Genomic DNA, 22,537 nt, shown 5'->3' on the forward strand with positions numbered 1-22,537 from the left:
CTGATCAGCCTGTAAACATGACATTATCTATTATTATAGAGCTCTGCTCAGCCTGTAAACATGACATTATCTATTATTATAGAGCTCTGCTCAGCCTGTAAACATGACATTATCTATTATTATAGAGCTCTGTTCAGCCTATAACCATGACATTATCTATTATTATAGAGCTCTGCTCAGCCTATAAACATGACATTATATATTATTATAGAGCTCTGCTCAGCCTGTAAACATGACATTATCTATTATTATAGAGCTCTGCTCAGCCTGTAAACATGACATTATCTATTATACAGAGCTCTGTTCAGCCTATAAACATGACATTATCTATTATTACAGAGCTCTGCTCAGCCTGGAGACATGACATTATCTATTATTATAGAGCTCTGTTCAGCCTATAATCAAGACATTCCATGAGAGCAGGATTAGAGCAGGATTAGAGCAGGATGAGAGCAGGATTAGATTTGCATCTCTACATCATTAAATCTCACCAAGTTTATTTTGTATTATGAAATGTTGTGAAGACTGATCTCTGGCTATTGTGGGATATGGTCTGGATTCAACCTGTTTGGATTAGACCGTTTTATCATGTGGAGGTTTCCTTCAGTTCTCTGTTTAATTAAATGATATGTTTGTCTCTGGTAGGAGAGAGACCAGACCCTCACTCTGACAGCAGGAAGAGTCCTTCAGGGGAACCAGACCCTCACTCTGACAGCAGGAAGAGTCCTTCAGGGGAACCAGACCCTCACTCTGACAGCAGGAAGAGTCCTTCAGGGGAACCAGACCCTCACTCTGACAGCAGGAAGAGTCCTTCAGGGGAACCAGACCCTCACTCTGACAGCAGGAAGAGTCCTTCAGGGGAACCAGACCCTCACTCTGACAGCAGGAAGAGTCCTTCAGGGGAACCAGACCCTCACTCTGACAGCAGGAAGAGTCCTTCAGGGGAACCAGACCCTCACTCTGACAGCAGGAAGAGTCCTTCAGGGGAACCAGACCCTCACTCTGACAGCAGGAAGAGTCCTTCAGGGGAACCAGACCCTCACTCTGACAGCAGGAAGAGTCCTTCAGGGGAACCAGACCCTCACTCTGACAGCAGGAAGAATCCTTCAGGGGAACCAGACCCTCACTCTGACAGCAGGAAGAATACTTCAGGGGAACCAGACCCTCACTCTGACAGCAGGAAGAGTCCTTCAGGGGAACCAGACCCTCACTCTGACAGCAGGAAGAGTCCTTCAGGGGAACCAGACCCTCACTCTGACAGCAGGAAGAGTCCTTCAGGGGAACCAGACCCTCACTTTGACAGCAGGAAGAGTCCTTCAGGGGAACCAGACCCTCACTCTGACAGCAGGAAGAGTCCTTCAGGGGAACCAGACCCTCACTTTGACAGCAGGAAGAGTCCTTCAGGGGAACCATACCCTCACTTTGACAGCAGGAAGAGTCCTTCAGGGGAACCAGACCCTCACTCTGACAGCAGGAAGAATCCTTCAGGGGAACCAGACCCTCACTCTGACAGCAGGAAGAGTCCTTCAGGGGAACCAGACCGAGAGATGCCCAAACCAACAGGACGACACCACTGTTCCCACTGTGGAAAGAATTTTACTCATTTACAGAGTCTGAAAATGCACAAGAGATTACATACAGGAGAAAAGCCTTACCACTGTTCCCACTGTGGAAAGAGTTTTAGGTGGTCAGGGAGCCTGAAGGAGCATGAGAGAATACACACAGGAGAAAAGCCTTACCACTGTTCCCACTGTGGAAAGAGTTTTAGGTGGTCAGGGGGCCTGAAGGAACATGAGAGAATACACACAGGAGAAAAGCCTTACCAATGCTCCCAGTGTGAAAGGAGTTTTCCCCGATCATGGAACCTGAAAAAGCATGAGAGGACACACACAGGAGAAAAGTCTTTCCAACATACTAACACACAGGAGGAGAAGACATACCACTGCTCTCAGTGTGGAAAGACATTTTCCCGGGCAGAGGACCTGAAATCACATGAGAGAATAGAGAGACTGTGTTCTGACTTAAGTTTTTGATTAAAAATGTGTTTCTATGACAATTAAATGAAATGGCATGAAAGTTTTTTTTTTTTAATAGACCTACTTGAGAAATTAAATAAAATTTGTTTTAATGTTAAAATGTGTATTTTGTTTTGATCATGAACTTTGATATATTGCATCCTTAGATGTTTGGTATATGATTTGGATATTTTAAAATGAAAATAACTAAGTAGATGAATAGAATGTGCATTTATTCATGCCAACCTTGAAACCTCTTTAATTTAGTCAATGTCTTTCATTCCAATCGGCTCATTCATCCCCCCTCCTCTCCCCTGTAACTATTCCCCAGGTCGTTGCTGCAAATGAGAATGTGTTCTCAGTCAACTTACCTGGTAAAATAACGGATAAATAAATTGAGTTCATTTGTGTTTCTAGTCTAGTAGCGAAACGGAAATGTGATGTTGTGATAACGTTGATAAATTATCAACATATATTAAAACAGCCACCAATCCTCATCAATTCTTCCCATCAGTATTTTTCCACCATGTCAGAGTGCTGATTTAAAAAGGATGTAGTTCATGTCACATGTTTCTGTCTGAATAGAATTCAAATTCGGAACGTCACTAGTGGACTGTATACAGCTACATCAATGTTTTCTTACATTATATAGAAGCAGTATTGACTGAATAATATATTGCCTTAAATGTGGTTTTGCAGTTGATTTATTTATTTATTTATTTATTTATTAACCTTTATTTAACTAGGCAAGTCAGTTAATTAAGGACAAATTCTTATTTACAATGACTGCCTACACCAACCAAACCCGGACGACGCTGGGCCAATTGTGCGCCGCCCTATGGGACTCTCAATCACGGCCGGTTGTAATACAGCCTGGATTCGAACCAGGGTGTCTGTAGTGACACCTTTAGCACTGAGATGCAGTGTCTTAGACCGCTGTGATACCGCCTGGAATTGAACCAGGGACTGTAGTGACGCCTCTAGAACTGAGATGCCTTAGACCGCTGTGATAAAGCCTGGAATTGAACCAGGGTCTGTAGTGACTCCTCTAGCACTGAGATGCCTTAGACCGCTGTGATCCAGCCTGGAATCGAACCAGGGACTGTAGTGACGCCTCTAGCACTGAGATGCCTTAGACCGCTGTGATACAGCCTGGAATCGAACCAGGGACTGCAGTGCCTTAGACCGCTGTGATACAGCCTGGAATCGAACCAGGGACTGCAGTGCCTTAGACCGCTGTGATACAGCCTGGAATCGAACCAGGGACTGTAGTGCCTTAGACCACTGCACCACTCGCCACTTAGTATGTTTTCAATTCTCGTTAAAAGTCTGAACCAACATATGTACATTTTTGTATGTCTCAATATATTAGGACTATTTAATTAAATACATGAAGAAGAAAAAGGTTTTGTCTGAAAGTAAAATAAACATTTTTCCTAAACTGCGTTGCCCAGTCAGCAGATGGCGATGTGCATCTTTCAGATGATGCTGCTGGTGTGACGTATAATCTTAGTGGACGGGAAGCTTCGTCAACAACAACAGCTCGTCAGCCACTTCGGTAGCTTGCCAGACAACATAGCCGAAACATTATAGCTCCTTGAGATGCTTTCGGTGTATATTAGACACTGTGTTTGAAAAAAATATGTATTTCATATTTATGTACTAATCAGCTGAACAGCTAAAATAGCCTACCACTAGGCTTCTAGCTCATCTTAACTAGCTAACATTAGTACGTACATATCCCAACCAGAAGCCATGGATTACAGGCAAGTCTAGGTCCAAAAGGCTCCTTAACGGCTTCTACACCCAAGCCATAAGACTGCTGAACAATTAATAAAAAGGCTACCCAGACTATTTGCATTTTTTTTTACACTGCTGCTATTTGGTGTTTATTATCTATGCAAATATGACAGACAAAATGAGGAAAAAAAATCCTGAAAATCACATTTGTTGGCAATGACAGAGGTCAAACGTTTTCTGTAAGTCTTCACAACACACTGTTCCTGGTATTTTGGCCCATTCCTCCATGCAGATCTCCTCTAGAGCAGTGATGTTTTGGGGCTGTTGCTGGGCAACACGGACTTTCAACCTCTGTCATTGCCAACAAAGGGTATATAACAAAGTATTGAGATAAACTTTTGTTATTGACCAAATACTTATTTTCCACCATAATTTGGAAATAAATTCATTAAAAATCCTACAATGTGATTTTCTGTATTTTTTTCCTCATTTTGTCTGTCATAGTAGACGTGTACCTATGATGAAAATTACAGGCCTCTCTCATCTTTTTAAATGGGAGAACTTGCACAATTGGTGGCTGACTAAATACTTTTTTAGGTGTTCAACAGCATAAATGATCTCTTCAACTATAATAGAGTCATCACACTGTTTCCTTGTCAGCCTCACCAATTGATTTCACATCCCCCAGAGTAAAAAAATAAAAATAGTGGTGGAAATCTCACAGTACTTAGAACTATATAAATTCCTGTAGAAGTTGGAACTAAAGTCAGAGACTAATTTGGGATCGTCTGTGATGAGACCATTAATATTTAATTGTTGAATTGTATAATTTTTTTAAGAGTGGTCTTTTTCTAACCTGAAAAAAACAAGATTAATTTTGTTCATCCTCCTCCAGCCACTTCTTCTTCCCAGATCTGACAAAGTTTCCCTCTGCTTTCAGTTTATACATATCATCCAACTTGTGTTGTAGCTCAAACAGAACAGATTTGTCCTCCTCTGAGAGCCTTTCAACAGACTTTGGAACGAGACAGGTGATCTTTGGAATTATACTTTCTTCTTCAACTCTCCTCGTCTTGGCAAGAATATTCCCATATATTCTTAAATATTTTCCAACCTCATATTTAAAAGGCTGCTAGGACATGAACACAGTAGCACAGAATAGATCCATATGACGTTGAGAAATAGTGCATTGTGGGAAGTTTAGAAGATACCCTGGAAATAAGTTAATAAATAGGTAATAACGCAAAAACATAACTGTTTTTTCTTAATGAGTAAAAACTCATGCTTCCTACCCTTTAACATTTTGTCTGAAAATAAAATATACATTTTCTCTCAACTGCGTTACCCACTCCAGTCAGCAGATGGCGGTCTGAGACTTTAAGGAAATGCTGCTGGTGTGACGTGTAATGTAGTGGACGGAACGCTTCTTTCAACAGCAGCAACAGTTAGTCAGACACCTCCGTAGCTTGCAAGACAAAATAGCCTAACCAATAAACCGCTTTAGACGCTTTCGTGTATATTAGCCGCTGTGTTTTAAACACACCTCTGTCGGCTAGCGTTAGTTAGTTATCCGATTTAATTTCATATTGATGGTGTTGTTGTTCTTGGTCAGCTAGCGGGCTTGTTAAGTTAGCATTAGCCTAAGCTAGCTAACATCCCCGACCATGAGTTCACTAAGCTACTCTCCTCCTGATAAAGAAGAGGAGGTCTCCTGGACGGAGAAAAAACCTCTCGTCAAAGAGGAGGAGGAAGAGGAGGCTGTTACAATACAAAAACAAGTAGAGGGTGAGACTGTTACCGTGAAAGAAGAAGAGAAAGACGTTTCAGTGAAAGAAGAGGAAGATGTGTTCAGAGTGAAAGAGGAGGAGGATGTTACAGTAAAAGAAGAGGAGGAGGAGAAAGAGGAGGGTGCCGTTTTTGGAGTGAAAGAGGAGGAGGGGAAGATGACTGTCACATCTAAAATGGAGGAGGAAACTGGATATCTGGGCCCGGTTTCCCAAAGTCATCTTAAGGCATCCAATGGTTCTAACGATGAACTCAACCGTAAGATGGTTTTGAGAAACCGTTCCCTGATTAACACTAGTAAGTACTGTCTTAGAATCAGAGGCACAAACTCTGCAGTTGTTGAACTGATGTTTGGTGTTAAAGGGGAAATCTGTAGTTTCTACATCCATGTTTGGACTTTTAAATTATTTATTTATAGCCATTGATTCTTGAAGAATATAACACATGCCTCATGAGCTTAGTTCAACTGTTGTACCCCATCAGAACCCAAATAAGCTTTTTTACTCTAATGTTTAGGAACAATGTAAATCAACACTGTATAGCCCTAACATGGTTAAAACTATACTGTTCATATCATGGATGGTCAGTCCTTGCATCCATAGGTCTGTCTATGAATTTGAGAGTAGTTACATTTCTCCAGCCCCATCCATCTTATTACCAAAATAGTGGTGGAATGACAGCTTTGTTATTGTTTAAACTGCATATTGGTTGATTGATTGTGTAGCTTTTTTAATGGGACAACGTAGGATATAAACAGCAACAAAATGCCAGCCATGAGTCAGGTTTGGACCCAGGTTTGAGTTCAGCTCAGGGCTCCCCCTGAATTCACTACACAATGAATACAAGGACTGGCCATCCATGATGTCATAAAATAGTTTAACCAGTTTTCTAGGCTATATAGTATATTCTAGAATTCATCCATGATGTCATAATGATAATTTAACCAGTTTTCTAGGATATATAGTATATTCTCGAATTAATTCATATGTAACGGATGTGAAACTGCTAGCTAGTTAGCGGTGGTGCGCGCTACATAGCGTTTCAATCGGTGACGTCACTTGCTCTGAGACCTTGAAGTAGTGGTTCCCCTTGCTCTGCAAGGGACGCGGCTTTTGTGGAGCGATGGGTAATGATGCTTCGTGGGTGACTGTTGTTGATGTGTGCAAAGGGTCCCTGGTTCGCACCCGGGTATGGGCGAGGGGACGGTCTGAAGTTATACTGTTACATATAGTATATTCTAGAATTCATCCGTGAGGTCATAATGATCGTTTAACCAGGTTTCTAGAATATATAGTATATTCTAGAATTCATTCATGAGGTCATAATGAGAGTTTTAACCTACTTTTGAAGCTATACAGTGTTTGTTTACAAACAGTGGCATCATACAGGCACTGTTATATTATAGGTTTCTGATGGGGTGAGACAGTTGAAACATGAATCGTTTATAAGCTCTATTCTTCAGGAATCAGTGGTGATATATTATATGGGTTTTTCTATAGCTACCAGTGTAGGTTTACCTGTGGTGGTCAAATTGTTAGAGCTGTTGATAAGTCATTGTGTAATATTCAGCCAATTGTTTTAGGGTTGACCGTAGTCTACTGGTCGATTGTTCTGTCGATGGGCTGTTTTGTTCACTGTGATTTATTTTTGTAGAAGAGTCGCAAATACTCTATATATTCAACATTTTGTGGACACACCTTCAAATTAGAGCTCTTACTTTAAATGTAGCACCATCATGGGATGCAACCTTTCCAACAAGTCAGTTTGTCAAATTTCTGCCCTGTTAGAGCTGCCTCGGGTCAACTGTAAGTGCTGTTATTGTGAAGTGGAAAACTCTAGGAGCAACAACGGCTCAGCCGCTAAGTGGTAGGCCACACAAGCTCACAGAGCGGGACCGCCATGTGCTCAAGGGCATTCCAAACTGCCTGTGGAAGCAACGTCAGCACAAGAACTGTTTGTCGTGAGCATCATGAAATGGGTTTCCATGGCCCAGCAGTCTCACACAAGCCTAAGATCACCATGCGCAATACCAAACGTCGGCTTGGTGTAAAGCTCGCCGCCATTGCACTCTGGAGCAGTGGAAACGCGAGTTCTCTGGAGTGATGACTCCCATCTGGCAGATGCCCGGACAACACTACCTGTCAATGCACAGTGCCAACTGTAAAGTTTGGTGGAAGAGGAATAATGATCTGGGGCTGTTTTTTCATGGTTCGGGCCCCTTAGTTCCAGCGAAGGGAAATGTTAACACTACATCATACAATGACATTCTAGAATATTCTGTGCTTCCAACAGTTTGGGGAAGACTCTTTCCTGTAGTGCTACAGCATATAGTGACGTTGTAGATGATTCTGTACTTCCAACTTTGTGGTAACAGTTTGGGGAACAGTTTGGCTCTTTCCTGTTGCAGCACGACAATGCCCCTGTGCCTAAAGCGAAGTCCAAACAGAAGTGGTTTGTCGAGATCGGTGTGGAAGAACTTGACTTGCATGCACAGAGCCCTGACCTCAACCCCATCGAACACCCTAGGGATACATTGGTTTTAGCTTAATTGTTTAAGAAAATTAAGGAGAGAGCAAACCGCTACTTAATTAGGACAATAATAAGCCTAACTGTTGAATATGCCTGGCAGTATAAATCAGTAGCAGTCAAAAGTTTGGACACACCTACTCATTCAAGGCTTTTTCTTTATTTGGACTATTTTCTACATTGTGAAATAATAGTGACGTCATCAAAACTATAAAATAACACATATGGAATCATGTAGTAACCAAAAAAGTGTTAAACAAACCAAAATGTATTTTATATTTCAGATTCTTCAAATAGCCACCCTTTGCCTTGATGACAGCTTTGCACACTCTTGGCATTCTCTCAACCAGCTTCATGAGGTAGTCACCTGGAATGCATTTCAATTAACTTCTCTGTGATATGTGGGACGCTCGCGTTCCACCTCGACAACAGCCAGTGAAATTGCAGGGCGCCAAATTCCTCAAACATACAAGTATTATACACCATTTTAAAGATAAACTTCTTGTTAATCCAACCACAGTGTCCGATTTAAAAAAGGCTTTACGGCGAAAGCATACATTGTGATTATCTGAGGACAGCGCCTAGTCACAAAAAAACATACAGCCATTTTCCAGACAAAGAGAGGAGTCACAAAAAGCAGAAATAGAGATAAAATTAATCCCTAACCTTTGATTATCTTCATCAGATGGCACTCATAGGACTTCATGTTACACAATACATGTATGTTTTGTTTGATAAAGTTAATATTTATATCCAAAAATCTCAATTTACATTGGTGCGTTATGTTCTGTAATGTTTTGCCTCCAAATCGTCCGGTGATTTTGCAGAGAGCCACGTCAATTTACAGAAATTCTCATCATAAACGCTGATGAAAGATACAAGTGATATACATAGAATTAAAGATAAACTTCTCCTTAATGCCACCGCTGTGTCAGATTTTTAAAAAGCTTTACGGCAAAAGCACACCATGCGATTATCTGACTACAGCGCTCAGCCACCAAAACAAGCCATACAGATACCCGCCATGTTGTGGAGTCAACAAAATGTAGAAATAGCATTATAAATATTGACTTACCTTTGATGATCTTCATCGGAATGCACTCCCAGGAATCACAGTTCCACAATAAATGTTTGTTTTGTTCAATAAAGTCCATACTTATCTCCAAATACCTCCTTTTTGTTCTCGCGTTTAGTTCACTATTCCAAATGCACTAGGCGCGGGCTAGTCCAGACGAAAAGTCAAAAAAGTTCCATTACCGTTCGTAGAAAGATGTCAAACGATGTATATAATCAATCTTTAGGATGATTTTATCATAAATCTTCAATAATATTCCAACTGGACAATTCCTTTGTCTTTAGAAATGAAAAGGAACTGAGCTTGCGAGACTTAGCTCAAGGCTTTCTGCCAGACACCTGGTTGAAACAGCTCTTATTTGCTCCCCCTTCACAGTAGAGGCCTGAAACAATGTTCTAAAGACTGTTGACATCTAGTGGAAGCTGTAGTAAGTGCAATATGACCCCATTTACACTGAAAATCGGATAGGCAATCACTTGAAAAACTACAAACCTCAGATTTCCCACTTCCTGGTTGGATTTGTTTCAGGTTTTCTCCTGCCATATGAGTTATGTTATACTCACAGACATCATTCAAACAGTTTTAGAAATTCAGAGTGTTTTCTTTCCAAATCTACCATACCCTACCTTCTGGGCCTGAGTAGCAGGCAGTTTACTCTGGGTACACTTTTCATCCAGATGTGATAAATACTGCCCCCTATCCCAAATAAGTTTTAACAGGTGTTCCTTGTTAAGTTCATTTGTGGAATTTCTTTCCTCCTTAATGTGTTTGAGCCAATCACTTGTGTTGTGAAAAGGTAGGGGTGATATAGCCCTATTTTGTAAAAGACCCATTCCATATTATGGCAGGAACAGCTCAAATAAGCAAAGAGAAATGACAGTCCGTCATTACTTTAAGACATGAAGGTCAGTCAATCTGGAAAATTTCGCAAAAACCATTGAGCTATGATGAAACTGGCTCTCATGAGGACCGCCACAGGAAAGGAAGACCCAGAGTTACCTCTGTTGCTGTAGAGGATAAGTTCATTAAAGTTACCAGGCTCAGAAATGGGCAAATAACTGCACCCCAGATTTCAGCCCAAATAAATGTTTCAGAATTCAAGTAACAGACACATCTCAACATCAACTGTTCAGAGGAGACTGTGTAAAATCAGGCCTTCATGGTCAAATTGCTGAAAATAAACCACTACTAAAGGACACCAATAACAAGAAGAAGAGACTTACTTGGGCCAAGAAACACAAGCAATGGACATTAGACCAGTGGAAATCTGTCCTTTGGTCTGATGAGTACAAATTTCAGATTTTTGGTTCCGCGGTGTCTTTGTGAGATGCAGATTAGGTGAATGGATGATCTCCGCATCTGTGGTTCCCACTGTGAAGCATGGAGGAGGAGGTGTGATGGAATGCGGGTGCTTTGCTGTTGACACTGCTGGTGATTTATTTTGAATTCAAGGCACACTTAACAGCATGGCTACCACAGCAATGCACCATCCCATCTGGCTTGCACTTAGTGGGACTATCATTTGTTTTTCAAAAGGACAATGACCCCAAAAACACCTCCAGGCTGTGTAAGGGCTATTTGACCAGGAAGGAGAGTGATGGAGTGCTGCGTTAGATGACCTGGCCTCCATAATCACCCGACCTCAACGCAATTGAGATGGTTTGGGATGAGTTGGACCGCTGAGTGAAGGAAAAGCAGCCAACAAGTGCTCAGCATATGTGGGAACAGTCGCTAACATAATAAAAAATACCTATTTTTGATACAGCATTTGTCAGCTTGAATGCTAACGCTCATTGACAGGCTGGTAGCAAAGCTAACCAAAGAGCATTTTACTCAAACATGATATTAAGCAGGACATTCAAACGAGCCTGTGAAATGCGCTCATAGGCAACCTGTAAAATGGAGGCTGTTTTTGCTGTCAGACTATGGGAACTCCCCAGAGTTTTCTCCCCATGGTGGTGAATTAGTGAATAGACACCAGAGCTTAATGTGAGTTTCCTTGAGTAGCACTCCTGATCTTGCTCTGATAACGTGTGGTAATATTCGGAATCATTGTGAAAAACGAAGATCTTCGCTCAACATTTCTGCCCACACAGATATACTACAACGAGAGAACAGATATACTGCAACTAGATAACAGATATACTGCAACTAGAGAACAGATATACTGCAACTAGAGAACAGATATACTGCAACTAGAACTAGATAACAGATATACTGCAACTAGATAACAGATATACTGCAACTAGAGAACAGATATACTGCAACTAGAGAACAGATATACTGCAACTAGAACTAGATAACAGATATACTGCAACTAGATAACAGATATACTGCAACTAGATAACAGATATACTGCAACTAGATAACAGATATACTGCAACTAGAGAACAGATATACTGCAACTAGAGAACAGATATACTACAACTAGATAACAGATATACTGCAACTGGATAACAGATATACTGCAACTGGATAACAGATATACTGCAACTAGAGAACAGATATACTGCAACTAGAGAACAGATATACTGCAACTAGAACTAGATAACAGATATACTGCAACTAGATAACAGATATACTGCAACTAGATAACAGATATACTGCAACTAGATAACAGATATACTGCAACTAGATAACAGATATACTGCAACTAGAGAACAGATATACTGCAACTAGAGAACAGATATACTGCAACTAGAGAACAGATATACTGCAACTAGATAACAGATATACTGCAACTAGATAACAGATATACTGCAACTGGATAACAGATATACTGCAACTGGATAACAGATATACTGCAACTAGATAACAGATATACTGCAACTAGAACTAGATAACAGATATACTACAACTAGAGAACAGATATACTGCAACTAGAACTAGATAACAGATATACTGCAACTAGATAACAGATATACTGCAACTAGATAACAGATATACTGCAACTAGATAACAGATATACTGCAACTAGATAACAGATATACTACAACTAGATAACAGATATACTACAACTAGAGAACAGATATACTGCAACTAGAGAACAGATATACTGCAACTAGAGAACAGATATACTGCAACTAGAGAACAGATATACTGCAACTAGATAACAGATATACTGCAACTAGATAACAGATATACTACAACTAGATAACAGATATACTACAACTAGATAACAGATATACTACAACTAGAGAACAGATATACTGCAACTAGAGAACAGATATACTGCAACTAGATAACAGATATACTACAACTAGATAACAGATATACTACAACTAGATAACAGATATACTACAACTAGAGAACAGATATACTGCAACTAGAGAACAGATATACTGCAACTAGAGAACAGATATACTGCAACTGGATAACAGATATACTACAACTAGATAACAGATATACTGCAACTAGAACTAGATAACAGATATACTGCAACTAGATAACAGATATACTGCAACTAGAACTAGATAACAGATATACTGCAACTAGAGAACAGATATACTGCAACTAGATAACAGATATACTGCAACTAGAGAACAGATATACTGCAACTAGAGAACAGATATACTGCAACTAGAGAACAGATATACTGCAACTAGAGAACAGATATACTGCAACTAGATAACAGATATACTGCAACTAGAGAACAGATATACTGCAACTAGAACTAGATAACAGATATACTGCAACTAGATAACAGATATACTGCAACTAGAGAACAGATATACTGCAACTAGAGAACAGATATACTGCAACTAGAGAACAGATATACTGCAACTAGAACTAGATAACAGATATACTGCAACTAGATAACAGATATACTGCAACTAGATAACAGATATACTGCAACTAGAGAACAGATATACTGCAACTAGAGAACAGATATACTACAACTAGATAACAGATATACTGCAACTGGATAACAGATATACTGCAACTAGAGAACAGATATACTGCAACTAGAGAACAGATATACTGCAACTAGAACTAGATAACAGATATACTGCAACTAGATAACAGATATACTGCAACTAGATAACAGATATACTGCAACTAGATAACAGATATACTGCAACTAGAGAACAGATATACTGCAACTAGAGAACAGATATACTGCAACTAGATAACAGATATACTGCAACTAGATAACAGATATACTGCAACTGGATAACAGATATACTGCAACTGGATAACAGATATACTGCAACTACAACTAGACAACAGTTATACTGCAACTAGATAACAGATATACTGCAACTAGATAACAGATATACTGCAACTAGATAACAGATATACTGCAACTAGAGAACAGATATACTGCAACTAGAGAACAGATATACTGCAACTAGAGAACAGATATACTGCAACTAGATAACAGATATACTGCAACTAGATAACAGATATACTGCAACTGGATAACAGATATACTGCAACTGGATAACAGATATACTGCAACTAGATAACAGATATACTGCAACTAGAACTAGATAACAGATATACTACAACTAGAGAACAGATATACTGCAACTAGAACTAGATAACAGATATACTGCAACTAGATAACAGATATACTGCAACTAGATAACAGATATACTGCAACTAGATAACAGATATACTGCAACTAGATAACAGATATACTACAACTAGATAACAGATATACTACAACTAGAGAACAGATATACTGCAACTAGAGAACAGATATACTGCAACTAGAGAACAGATATACTGCAACTAGAGAACAGATATACTGCAACTAGATAACAGATATACTGCAACTAGATAACAGATATACTACAACTAGATAACAGATATACTACAACTAGATAACAGATATACTACAACTAGAGAACAGATATACTGCAACTAGAGAACAGATATACTGCAACTAGATAACAGATATACTACAACTAGATAACAGATATACTACAACTAGATAACAGATATACTACAACTAGAGAACAGATATACTGCAACTAGAGAACAGATATACTGCAACTAGAGAACAGATATACTGCAACTGGATAACAGATATACTACAACTAGATAACAGATATACTGCAACTAGATAACAGATATACTGCAACTAGAGAACAGATATACTGCAACTAGAACTAGATAACAGATATACTGCAACTAGAGAACAGATATACTGCAACTAGAACTAGATAACAGATATACTGCAACTAGATAACAGATATACTGCAACTAGAACTAGATAACAGATATACTGCAACTAGAGAACAGATATACTGCAACTAGATAACAGATATACTGCAACTAGAGAACAGATATACTGCAACTAGAGAACAGATATACTGCAACTAGAGAACAGATATACTGCAACTAGAGAACAGATATACTGCAACTAGATAACAGATATACTGCAACTAGAGAACAGATATACTGCAACTAGAACTAGATAACAGATATACTGCAACTAGATAACAGATATACTGCAACTAGAGAACAGATATACTGCAACTAGAGAACAGATATACTGCAACTAGAGAACAGATATACTGCAACTAGAACTAGATAACAGATATACTGCAACTAGATAACAGATATACTGCAACTAGATAACAGATATACTGCAACTAGAGAACAGATATACTGCAACTAGAGAACAGATATACTACAACTAGATAACAGATATACTGCAACTGGATAACAGATATACTGCAACTAGAGAACAGATATACTGCAACTAGAGAACAGATATACTGCAACTAGAACTAGATAACAGATATACTGCAACTAGATAACAGATATACTGCAACTAGATAACAGATATACTGCAACTAGATAACAGATATACTGCAACTAGAGAACAGATATACTGCAACTAGAGAACAGATATACTGCAACTAGAGAACAGATATACTGCAACTAGATAACAGATATACTGCAACTAGATAACAGATATACTGCAACTGGATAACAGATATACTGCAACTGGATAACAGATATACTGCAACTACAACTAGACAACAGTTATACTGCAACTAGATAACAGATATACTGCAACTAGATAACAGATATACTGCAACTAGAGAACAGATATACTGCAACTAGATAACAGATATACTGCAACTAGATAACAGATATACTACAACTAGATAACAGATATACTACAACTAGAGAACAGATATACTGCAACTAGAGAACAGATATACTGCAACTAGAGAACAGATATACTGCAACTGGATAACAGATATACTACAACTAGATAACAGATATACTGCAACTAGATAACAGATATACTGCAACTAGAGAACAGATATACTGCAACTAGAACTAGATAACAGATATACTGCAACTAGAGAACAGATATACTGCAACTAGAACTAGATAACAGATATACTGCAACTAGATAACAGATATACTGCAACTAGAGAACAGATATACTGCAACTAGATAACAGATATACTGCAACTAGAGAACAGATATACTGCAACTAGAGAACAGATATACTGCAACTAGAGAACAGATATAGTGCAACTAGAGAACAGATATACTGCAACTAGAGAACAGATATACTGCAACTAGAGAACAGATATACTGCAACTAGAGAACAGATATACTGCAACTAGATAACAGTTATACTGCAACTAGAGAACAGATATACTGCAACTAGATAACAGATATACTGCAACTAGAACTAGATAACAGATATACTGCAACTAGAGAACAGATATACTGCAACTAGATAACAGATATACTGCAACTAGAACTAGATAACAGATATACTGCAACTATACAACAGTTATACTGCAACTAGAGAACAGATATACTGCAACTACAACTAGACAACAGTTATACTACAACTAGATAACAGATATACTGCAACTAGACAACAGTTATACTGCAACTGGATAACAGATATACTGCAACTAGATAACAGATATACTGCAACTACAACTAGACAACAGTTATACTGCATATTGGGGACCAAGAGTCGTCTGCTTAGGTTTTCAACAACTGTAATATCTTATTTCTACAATCATCCACTTTACTACTGTGAAATAATATGACTAAATATGACTGTTGTTGCTCACTTGACTGTTAAGAAAATAGTCCGTTTGCTTTTACACATTCATTACGGATGTAAAAATCATGGGCATCACCTTTTAGCTCAAATAAACAGTGGATTTCTGCTGTTGTGGGCCTTTAACCATCTGTCTGACTTTGTTGTTCACACAGGAGAGAGACCTGACTATCGGGGATCATCTGGAGAGCCTCAACAACATCATGAAACTGACGAGGCAGAGGAGAGTCCCCCCAGATCAGAACACCTCAAGAAACACCAGCGGAAACCCACAAGGAAGAAACTTCACCGCTGCTCTGACTGTGGGAAGAGATTCACCTCTTCAACAGACCTTAAAAGACATCAGAGAATCCATACAGGAGAGAAACCTTATAGCTGTGATTGGTGTGGGAAGAGTTTTACTACATCTAGCCAGCTGACTATACACCAGAGAATACACACAGGAGAGAAACCTTACCACTGCTCTGACTGTGGAACAAGTTTTGTTTCTTCCCAATATTTAAAATCACACAAGAGAACACACACAATAGCGAAACCTTACCACTGCTCTGACTGTGGAAAGAGTTTTGTTTCTTCACAATATTTAAAATCACACCAGAAAACACACACAGGAGAGAAGCCTTATAGCTGTGATCAATGTGGGAAGAGTTTTAGTCACTCAAGCAACCTGATGGTACATTTGAGAACGCACACAGGAGCGAAACCTTATAACTGTGATCAATGTGGGAAGAGTTTTACTTCATCTAGTCAGCTGACTATACACAAGAGAACACACACAGGAGATAAACCTTACCACTGCTCTGACTGTGGAAAGAGTTTTGTTTCTTCACAATATTTAAAATCACACCAGAAAACACACAAAGGAGAGAAGCCTTATAGCTGTGATCAATGTGGGAGGAGTTTTACTCACTCAAGCAACATGATATCACACCAGAGAACACACACAGGAGCGAAATCTTGTGGCTGTAATCAATGTGGGAAGAGGTTTACTCAGCCAAACATCCTGATAGCCCACCAGAGAACACACACAGGAGAGAAACCTTATAGCTGTGATCAATGTGGGAAGAGTTACTCTGGTAAAAGAGCTCTGATGAAACATCAGAAAATACATACATGAAGGAGTTGTTTCATGATATCAATGAAATAATGTCACAATGTAGAATGTTTTAACATTGTAGTAGGAGTGTTCTAATGATGTCACAATGTAGAATGCTTTAACATTGTAGTAGGAGTATTTTAATGATGTCACAATGTAGAATGCTTTAACATTGTAGTAGGAGTGTTCTAATGATGTCACAATGTAGAATGCTTTAACATTGTAGTAGGAGTGTTCTAATGATGTCACAATGTAGAATGCTTTAACATTGTAGTAGGAGTGTTCTAATGATGTCACAATGTAGAACCCTAAACGTTTGTCCCCTGTTCTGTTGATTTCAGCATGATATGGATATTAGCCTCATTGAGAAAAGCACAGGCTCTGAATTGAAAGAGTAGTATTTATATGATTAACATAAACACAAATAAAACACAAATAAAGTGTAGCGTTTCATTTCCCGCGTTGGCGACCTACTTGAATCAAACTGCAACACTTTAAATGTAGCGAGCTGTTTTCTACAAATGTACCTCTAAATAGTGATGTACACATTATTCCCACATTCCGTGTGGTGTTTGAGCTGTTACTTTTAACGGGACCTCATCTCTCCCCTCTCGCGCAATTGATTTCAACGTGATATCGATATGAGTGATGACGAATAAGTGTTGCGTTCCTTTGTTTAGCGACCCTACATTTAAATGCATCACTCCAACGTCTCTCCAAAATGTAGCTGACTGTCTTCTGCAGGTTGTCCTCTAACCAGTGAGGTAAAAGATATCTCCCATTTCCATGTGTTTTTTTGTTGTGTCAGTTTCAACAGCACGTACAACCTAATTTCCCCCCTAATCGATTTCAGTGATTTTATTGCTACTTGTCAAAACAACATTGTTTCTGGTGCTTGTGCAGTTTATAAGGAGCTTGTTTAAGTAATATTTTAATAATAGTTTGTTTTAAAGTAATAGTAATATGATTATTGTGGCAGATGTTTGTGTAAATAAACATTTTATGTTTAGGTTTTCAATATATCACAAACCATTTCTGCATATTGGTTATTGATTTGGACACGTTAAAACTGTTTTGATATTGGGGCTATCCCACCTAGGAAAATGTTGAAAAAGAAGACTATGCCCGACATCCAATCTACGTTCGGTTGTTGAAAATACTTATTTTTCAGGTCATTGTTTCAATGACTTCAAAGCAACTTAATTTCAACGTACTTGCAGTCTATGCATATGGATGCAGTTTTTAAAAAATGAACTTAGACTATCTTATGAATAATTTTATTAACAATTAACAGTTTCATTAACAATCTTACATCACTCCAGTATTTCTTTACAACATTCAAATGCTAATTGTCTTTGTTCCACTACTGAAGAAGCATGTCTCAAATCACCTCATATTTCAAATATTCAGCCTGACAACAGATTTACACGTTAAAATTGTTTTGACATTGGGGCTATCCCACCTAGCAAAATGTTGTTGAAAAGATGTTGAAAATAAGACTATGCCCGACGTCCAATCTACGTTCGGTTTTGGTTGAAAGTCGAAAAAACTTTTTTCAGGTGATTGTTTCAATGAAAACAAAACAACTCAATTCCAACGTACTTGCTGCCTATACATATGGATGCAGTATAATTTAAAAAAAACTTGAACCATCTTGTGAACCATTTTTTAAAACAATCATACATCACTCCAATATTTACACACAGTATTTCTTTACAGCATTCAAGTGCTAATTGTCTTTATTCCACTACTGTAGAAGCATGACTCAAATCACCTCGTATTTCAAACATTCAGCCTGACAACAGATACATGTTTAATTATTCCATGACTCACTATTCAGTTCATTATCTCCAATACATAAGGCTGGAGAGATTTAGACCGGTCACCCAACAACAGGATAGCATTTCCATGGGAACGGAGAGGAGTTGTGTGGAGATACGCAGCTCCGACACCAGGGTAGTGTCCATTAAGCTCTCGTCGGCCCCAAAATCCAGAAGCACCTGGAGAGATTTAGATCGGTCACCCAACAACAGGATAGATTTTTTACATGTATTTTATTTAACCTTTATTTAACCAGGTAGGCCAGTTGAGAACGAGTTCTCATTTGCAATTGCGACCTGGCCAAGATAAAGCAAAGCAATTTGACACATACAACAACACATAGTTACACATGGAATAAACAAAACATACAGTCAATAATACAGTAGAAAAAAGAAAACAAAAAATCTATATACAGTGAGTGCAAATTAGGTCAAATAAGGGAGTTTTAAGGCAATAAATAGTGCAGATGAGGTAAGATAAGGGAATAAATAGGCCATGGTGGCGAAGTAATTACAATATAGCAATTAAACACTGGAATGGTAGATGTGCAGAAGATGAATGTGCAAGTAGAGATACTGGGGTGCAAAGGAGCAAGGTAAATAAATACAGTATGGGGATGAGGTAGATAGATGGGCTGTTTACAGATGGGCTATGTACAGGTGCAGTGATCTGTGAGCTGCTCTGACAGCTGTTGCTTAAAGTTAGTGAGAGATATATGAGTCTCCAGCTTCAGTGATTTTTGCAGTTCATTCCAGTCATTGGCAGGAGAGAACTGGAAGGAAAGGCTTTGGGGGTGACCAGTGAGATATACCTGCTGGAGCGCATGCTACGAGTGGGTGCTGCTATGGTGACCAGTGAGCTGAGATAACCAATTCTTTCTTTGGCCGCCTCTCCTTCCAGTTCTCTGCTGCCAATGACTGGAACGAACTACAAAAATCTCTGAAACTGGAAACACTTATCTCCCTCACTAGCTTTAAGCACCAACTGTCAGAGCAGCTCACAGATTACTGCACCTGTACATAGCCCACCTATAATTTAGCCCAAACAACTACCTCTTTCCCAACTGTATTTAATTTTAATTAATTTATTTATTTTGCTCCTTTGCACCCCATTATTTTTATTTCTTCTTTGCACATTCTTCCATTGCAAAACTACCATTCCAGTGTTTTACTTGCTATATTGTATTTACTTTGCCACCATGGCCTTTTTTGCCTTTACCTCCCTTCTCACCTCATTTGCTCACATTGTATATAAACTTGTTTATACTGTATTATTGACTGTATGTTTGTTTTACTCCATGTGTAACTCTGTGTCGTTGTATCTGTCGAACTGCTTTGCTTTATCTTGGCCAGGTCGCAATTGTAAATGAGATCTTGTTCTCAACTAGCCTACCTGGTTAAATAAAGGTGTTCTCAACTAGCCTACCTGGTTAAATAAAGGTGTTCTCAACTTGCCTACCTGGTTAAATAAAGGTAAAATAAATAAATAAATTAAAAGAGAGGGTCCAGATTGTCTAGTCCGGCTGATATGTAGGGGTCCAGATTTTGCAGCTCTTTCAGAACATCAGCTATCTGGATTTGGATGAAGGAGAAATGTTGGGTGCTTTGGAGGGTTGCTGTGGAGGGTGCCGGGCAGTTGACCAGGGTAGGGGTAGCCAGGTGGAAAGCATGGCCAGCCATAGAGAAATGCAGTGGGCAGCTGGGAGGAGGTGCTCTTATTCTCCATTGACTTATTCTCCAAGGACTTTACAGTGTTTCCTAGCCTCAGTGCAGTGGGCAGCTGGGAGGAGGTGCTCTTATTCTCCATTGACTTTACAGTGTTTCCTAGCCTCAGTGCAGTGGGCAGCTGGGAGGAGGTGCTCTTATTCTCCATTGACTTTACAGTGTTTCCTAGCCTCAGTGCAGTGGGCAGCTGGGAGGAGGTGCTCTTATTCTCCAAGGACTTTACAGTGTCCCAGAACTTTTTTGAGTTTGTACGACAGGATGCACATTTCTGTTTGAAAAAGCCTTAGCTGCCTGTGTATATTGGTTCCTAACTTCCCTGAAAAGTTGCATATCACGGGGGCTATTCGATGCTAATGCAGAACACCACAGGATGCTTTTGTGCTGGTCGAGGGCAGACAGGTCTGGAGTGAACCAAGGACTACATCTATTCCTAGTTCTACATTTTTTGAAGGGGGCATGCTTATTTAAGATGGTGAGGAAGGCACTTTTAAAGAATAACCAGGTGTCATCTACTGAAGGGATGAGTTCAATGTCATTCCAGGATACCCCGGCCAGGTCGATTAGAAAGGCCTGCTCGCTGAAGTATTTTAGGGAGCGTTTGACAGTGATGAGGGGTGGTCGTTTGGTCACAGACCCATTACAGATGCAGGCAATGAGGCAGTGATTGCTGAGATTTTGATTGAAAACAGCAGAGGTGTATTTGGAGGGCGAGTTAGTTAGAATGATATATATGAGGATGCCCGTGTTTATGGATTTGGGGTTGTACCTGGTAGGTTCATTGATAATTTGTGTGAGATTGAGGGCATCAAGCTTAGATTGTAGGATGGCCGGGGTGTTAAGCATGTCCCAGTTTAGGTCACCTAGCAAAATCCAGACTTTCTTCCAACAGCTATTATCAATAAATCCGTTCCAATAAGGAATGACATAAGGTATGGATACAACATCCTGCTGAAACAAGGTTTGTATCTCTCTGTTGTTGTATGGACCAAAAGAGAAACAAATCTTTCCTACTGATGAGTCAACATGGTCAATAGAAGGTAGGCTCTGAGGGTCAGGTCTTGACACGTTCCTGAATAGTAAAACAACACCTGAGGGAATGGCATCTAAAACAATTGTAAAATCTTTAGGTGTTACAGGGACTTTGTAAAGTGATAAGAATTCCTTATAACTGAGTTAAAGACCCTCTGCATTTACCAGTTGGCTCACCAATAGGATATTATTTCTGAACCAATATTCTAAAAAATAAAGAAGTATTTTCATACAATATATCCCGATTATTCCATATATAATACCTGTGAGGAGAAGAATTATGCTTATAAATGAAGGACGAGGACAAGAAAACCTGCTGACCAGCCGTAGAGAAATGCAAAGCTCCAATTTCACTGGAACTTTGTCAATATTATAATTACAAACCAACATGAAGTTAAGGCCACCAAAAGCAGAGAAGACATGATGAGGAATAACATTTCACATAGAAGTGGGTCTTCTTAGGAATTGTTTTATCCAACTGATCTTAAGAGTATTATTTATTAAGGTAGTAAAGTCCAGAAGATTCAGCCCATCATAAGTGTTCATTACAACAGGTGTCCTAATGTAATGGGTTTACTAGGATATCAACTCTTTTTTTATTTAATGTTTTATTTAATGTTATTTACTTTAATTTTTTATTTGTATTATTAACAACAAATCAAATCAAACAAA

At 39.0% G+C, this 22,537-nt stretch overlaps 1 protein-coding gene across 1 annotated transcript; it reads left to right on the forward strand.

Annotated features, from left to right (window-relative positions):
• Positions 1-5,179: 5,179 nt before the first annotated feature.
• On the forward strand, positions 5,180-17,731 carry LOC116360824 (zinc finger protein 501-like). Its single transcript, XM_031815708.1, has 2 exons — positions 5,180-5,837; positions 16,351-17,731. Exons 1-2 carry the CDS (start codon positions 5,420-5,422, stop codon positions 17,310-17,312), a joined length of 1,380 nt encoding a protein of 459 aa, XP_031671568.1. The 5' UTR covers positions 5,180-5,419; the 3' UTR covers positions 17,313-17,731.
• The last annotated feature ends 4,806 nt before the right edge of the window (positions 17,732-22,537 follow it).

The sequence above is a fragment of the Oncorhynchus kisutch genome, unplaced genomic scaffold, assembly GCF_002021735.2.
Source record: "Oncorhynchus kisutch isolate 150728-3 unplaced genomic scaffold, Okis_V2 scaffold503, whole genome shotgun sequence".
NCBI classification, from domain to species: Eukaryota; Metazoa; Chordata; class Actinopteri; order Salmoniformes; family Salmonidae; genus Oncorhynchus; species Oncorhynchus kisutch.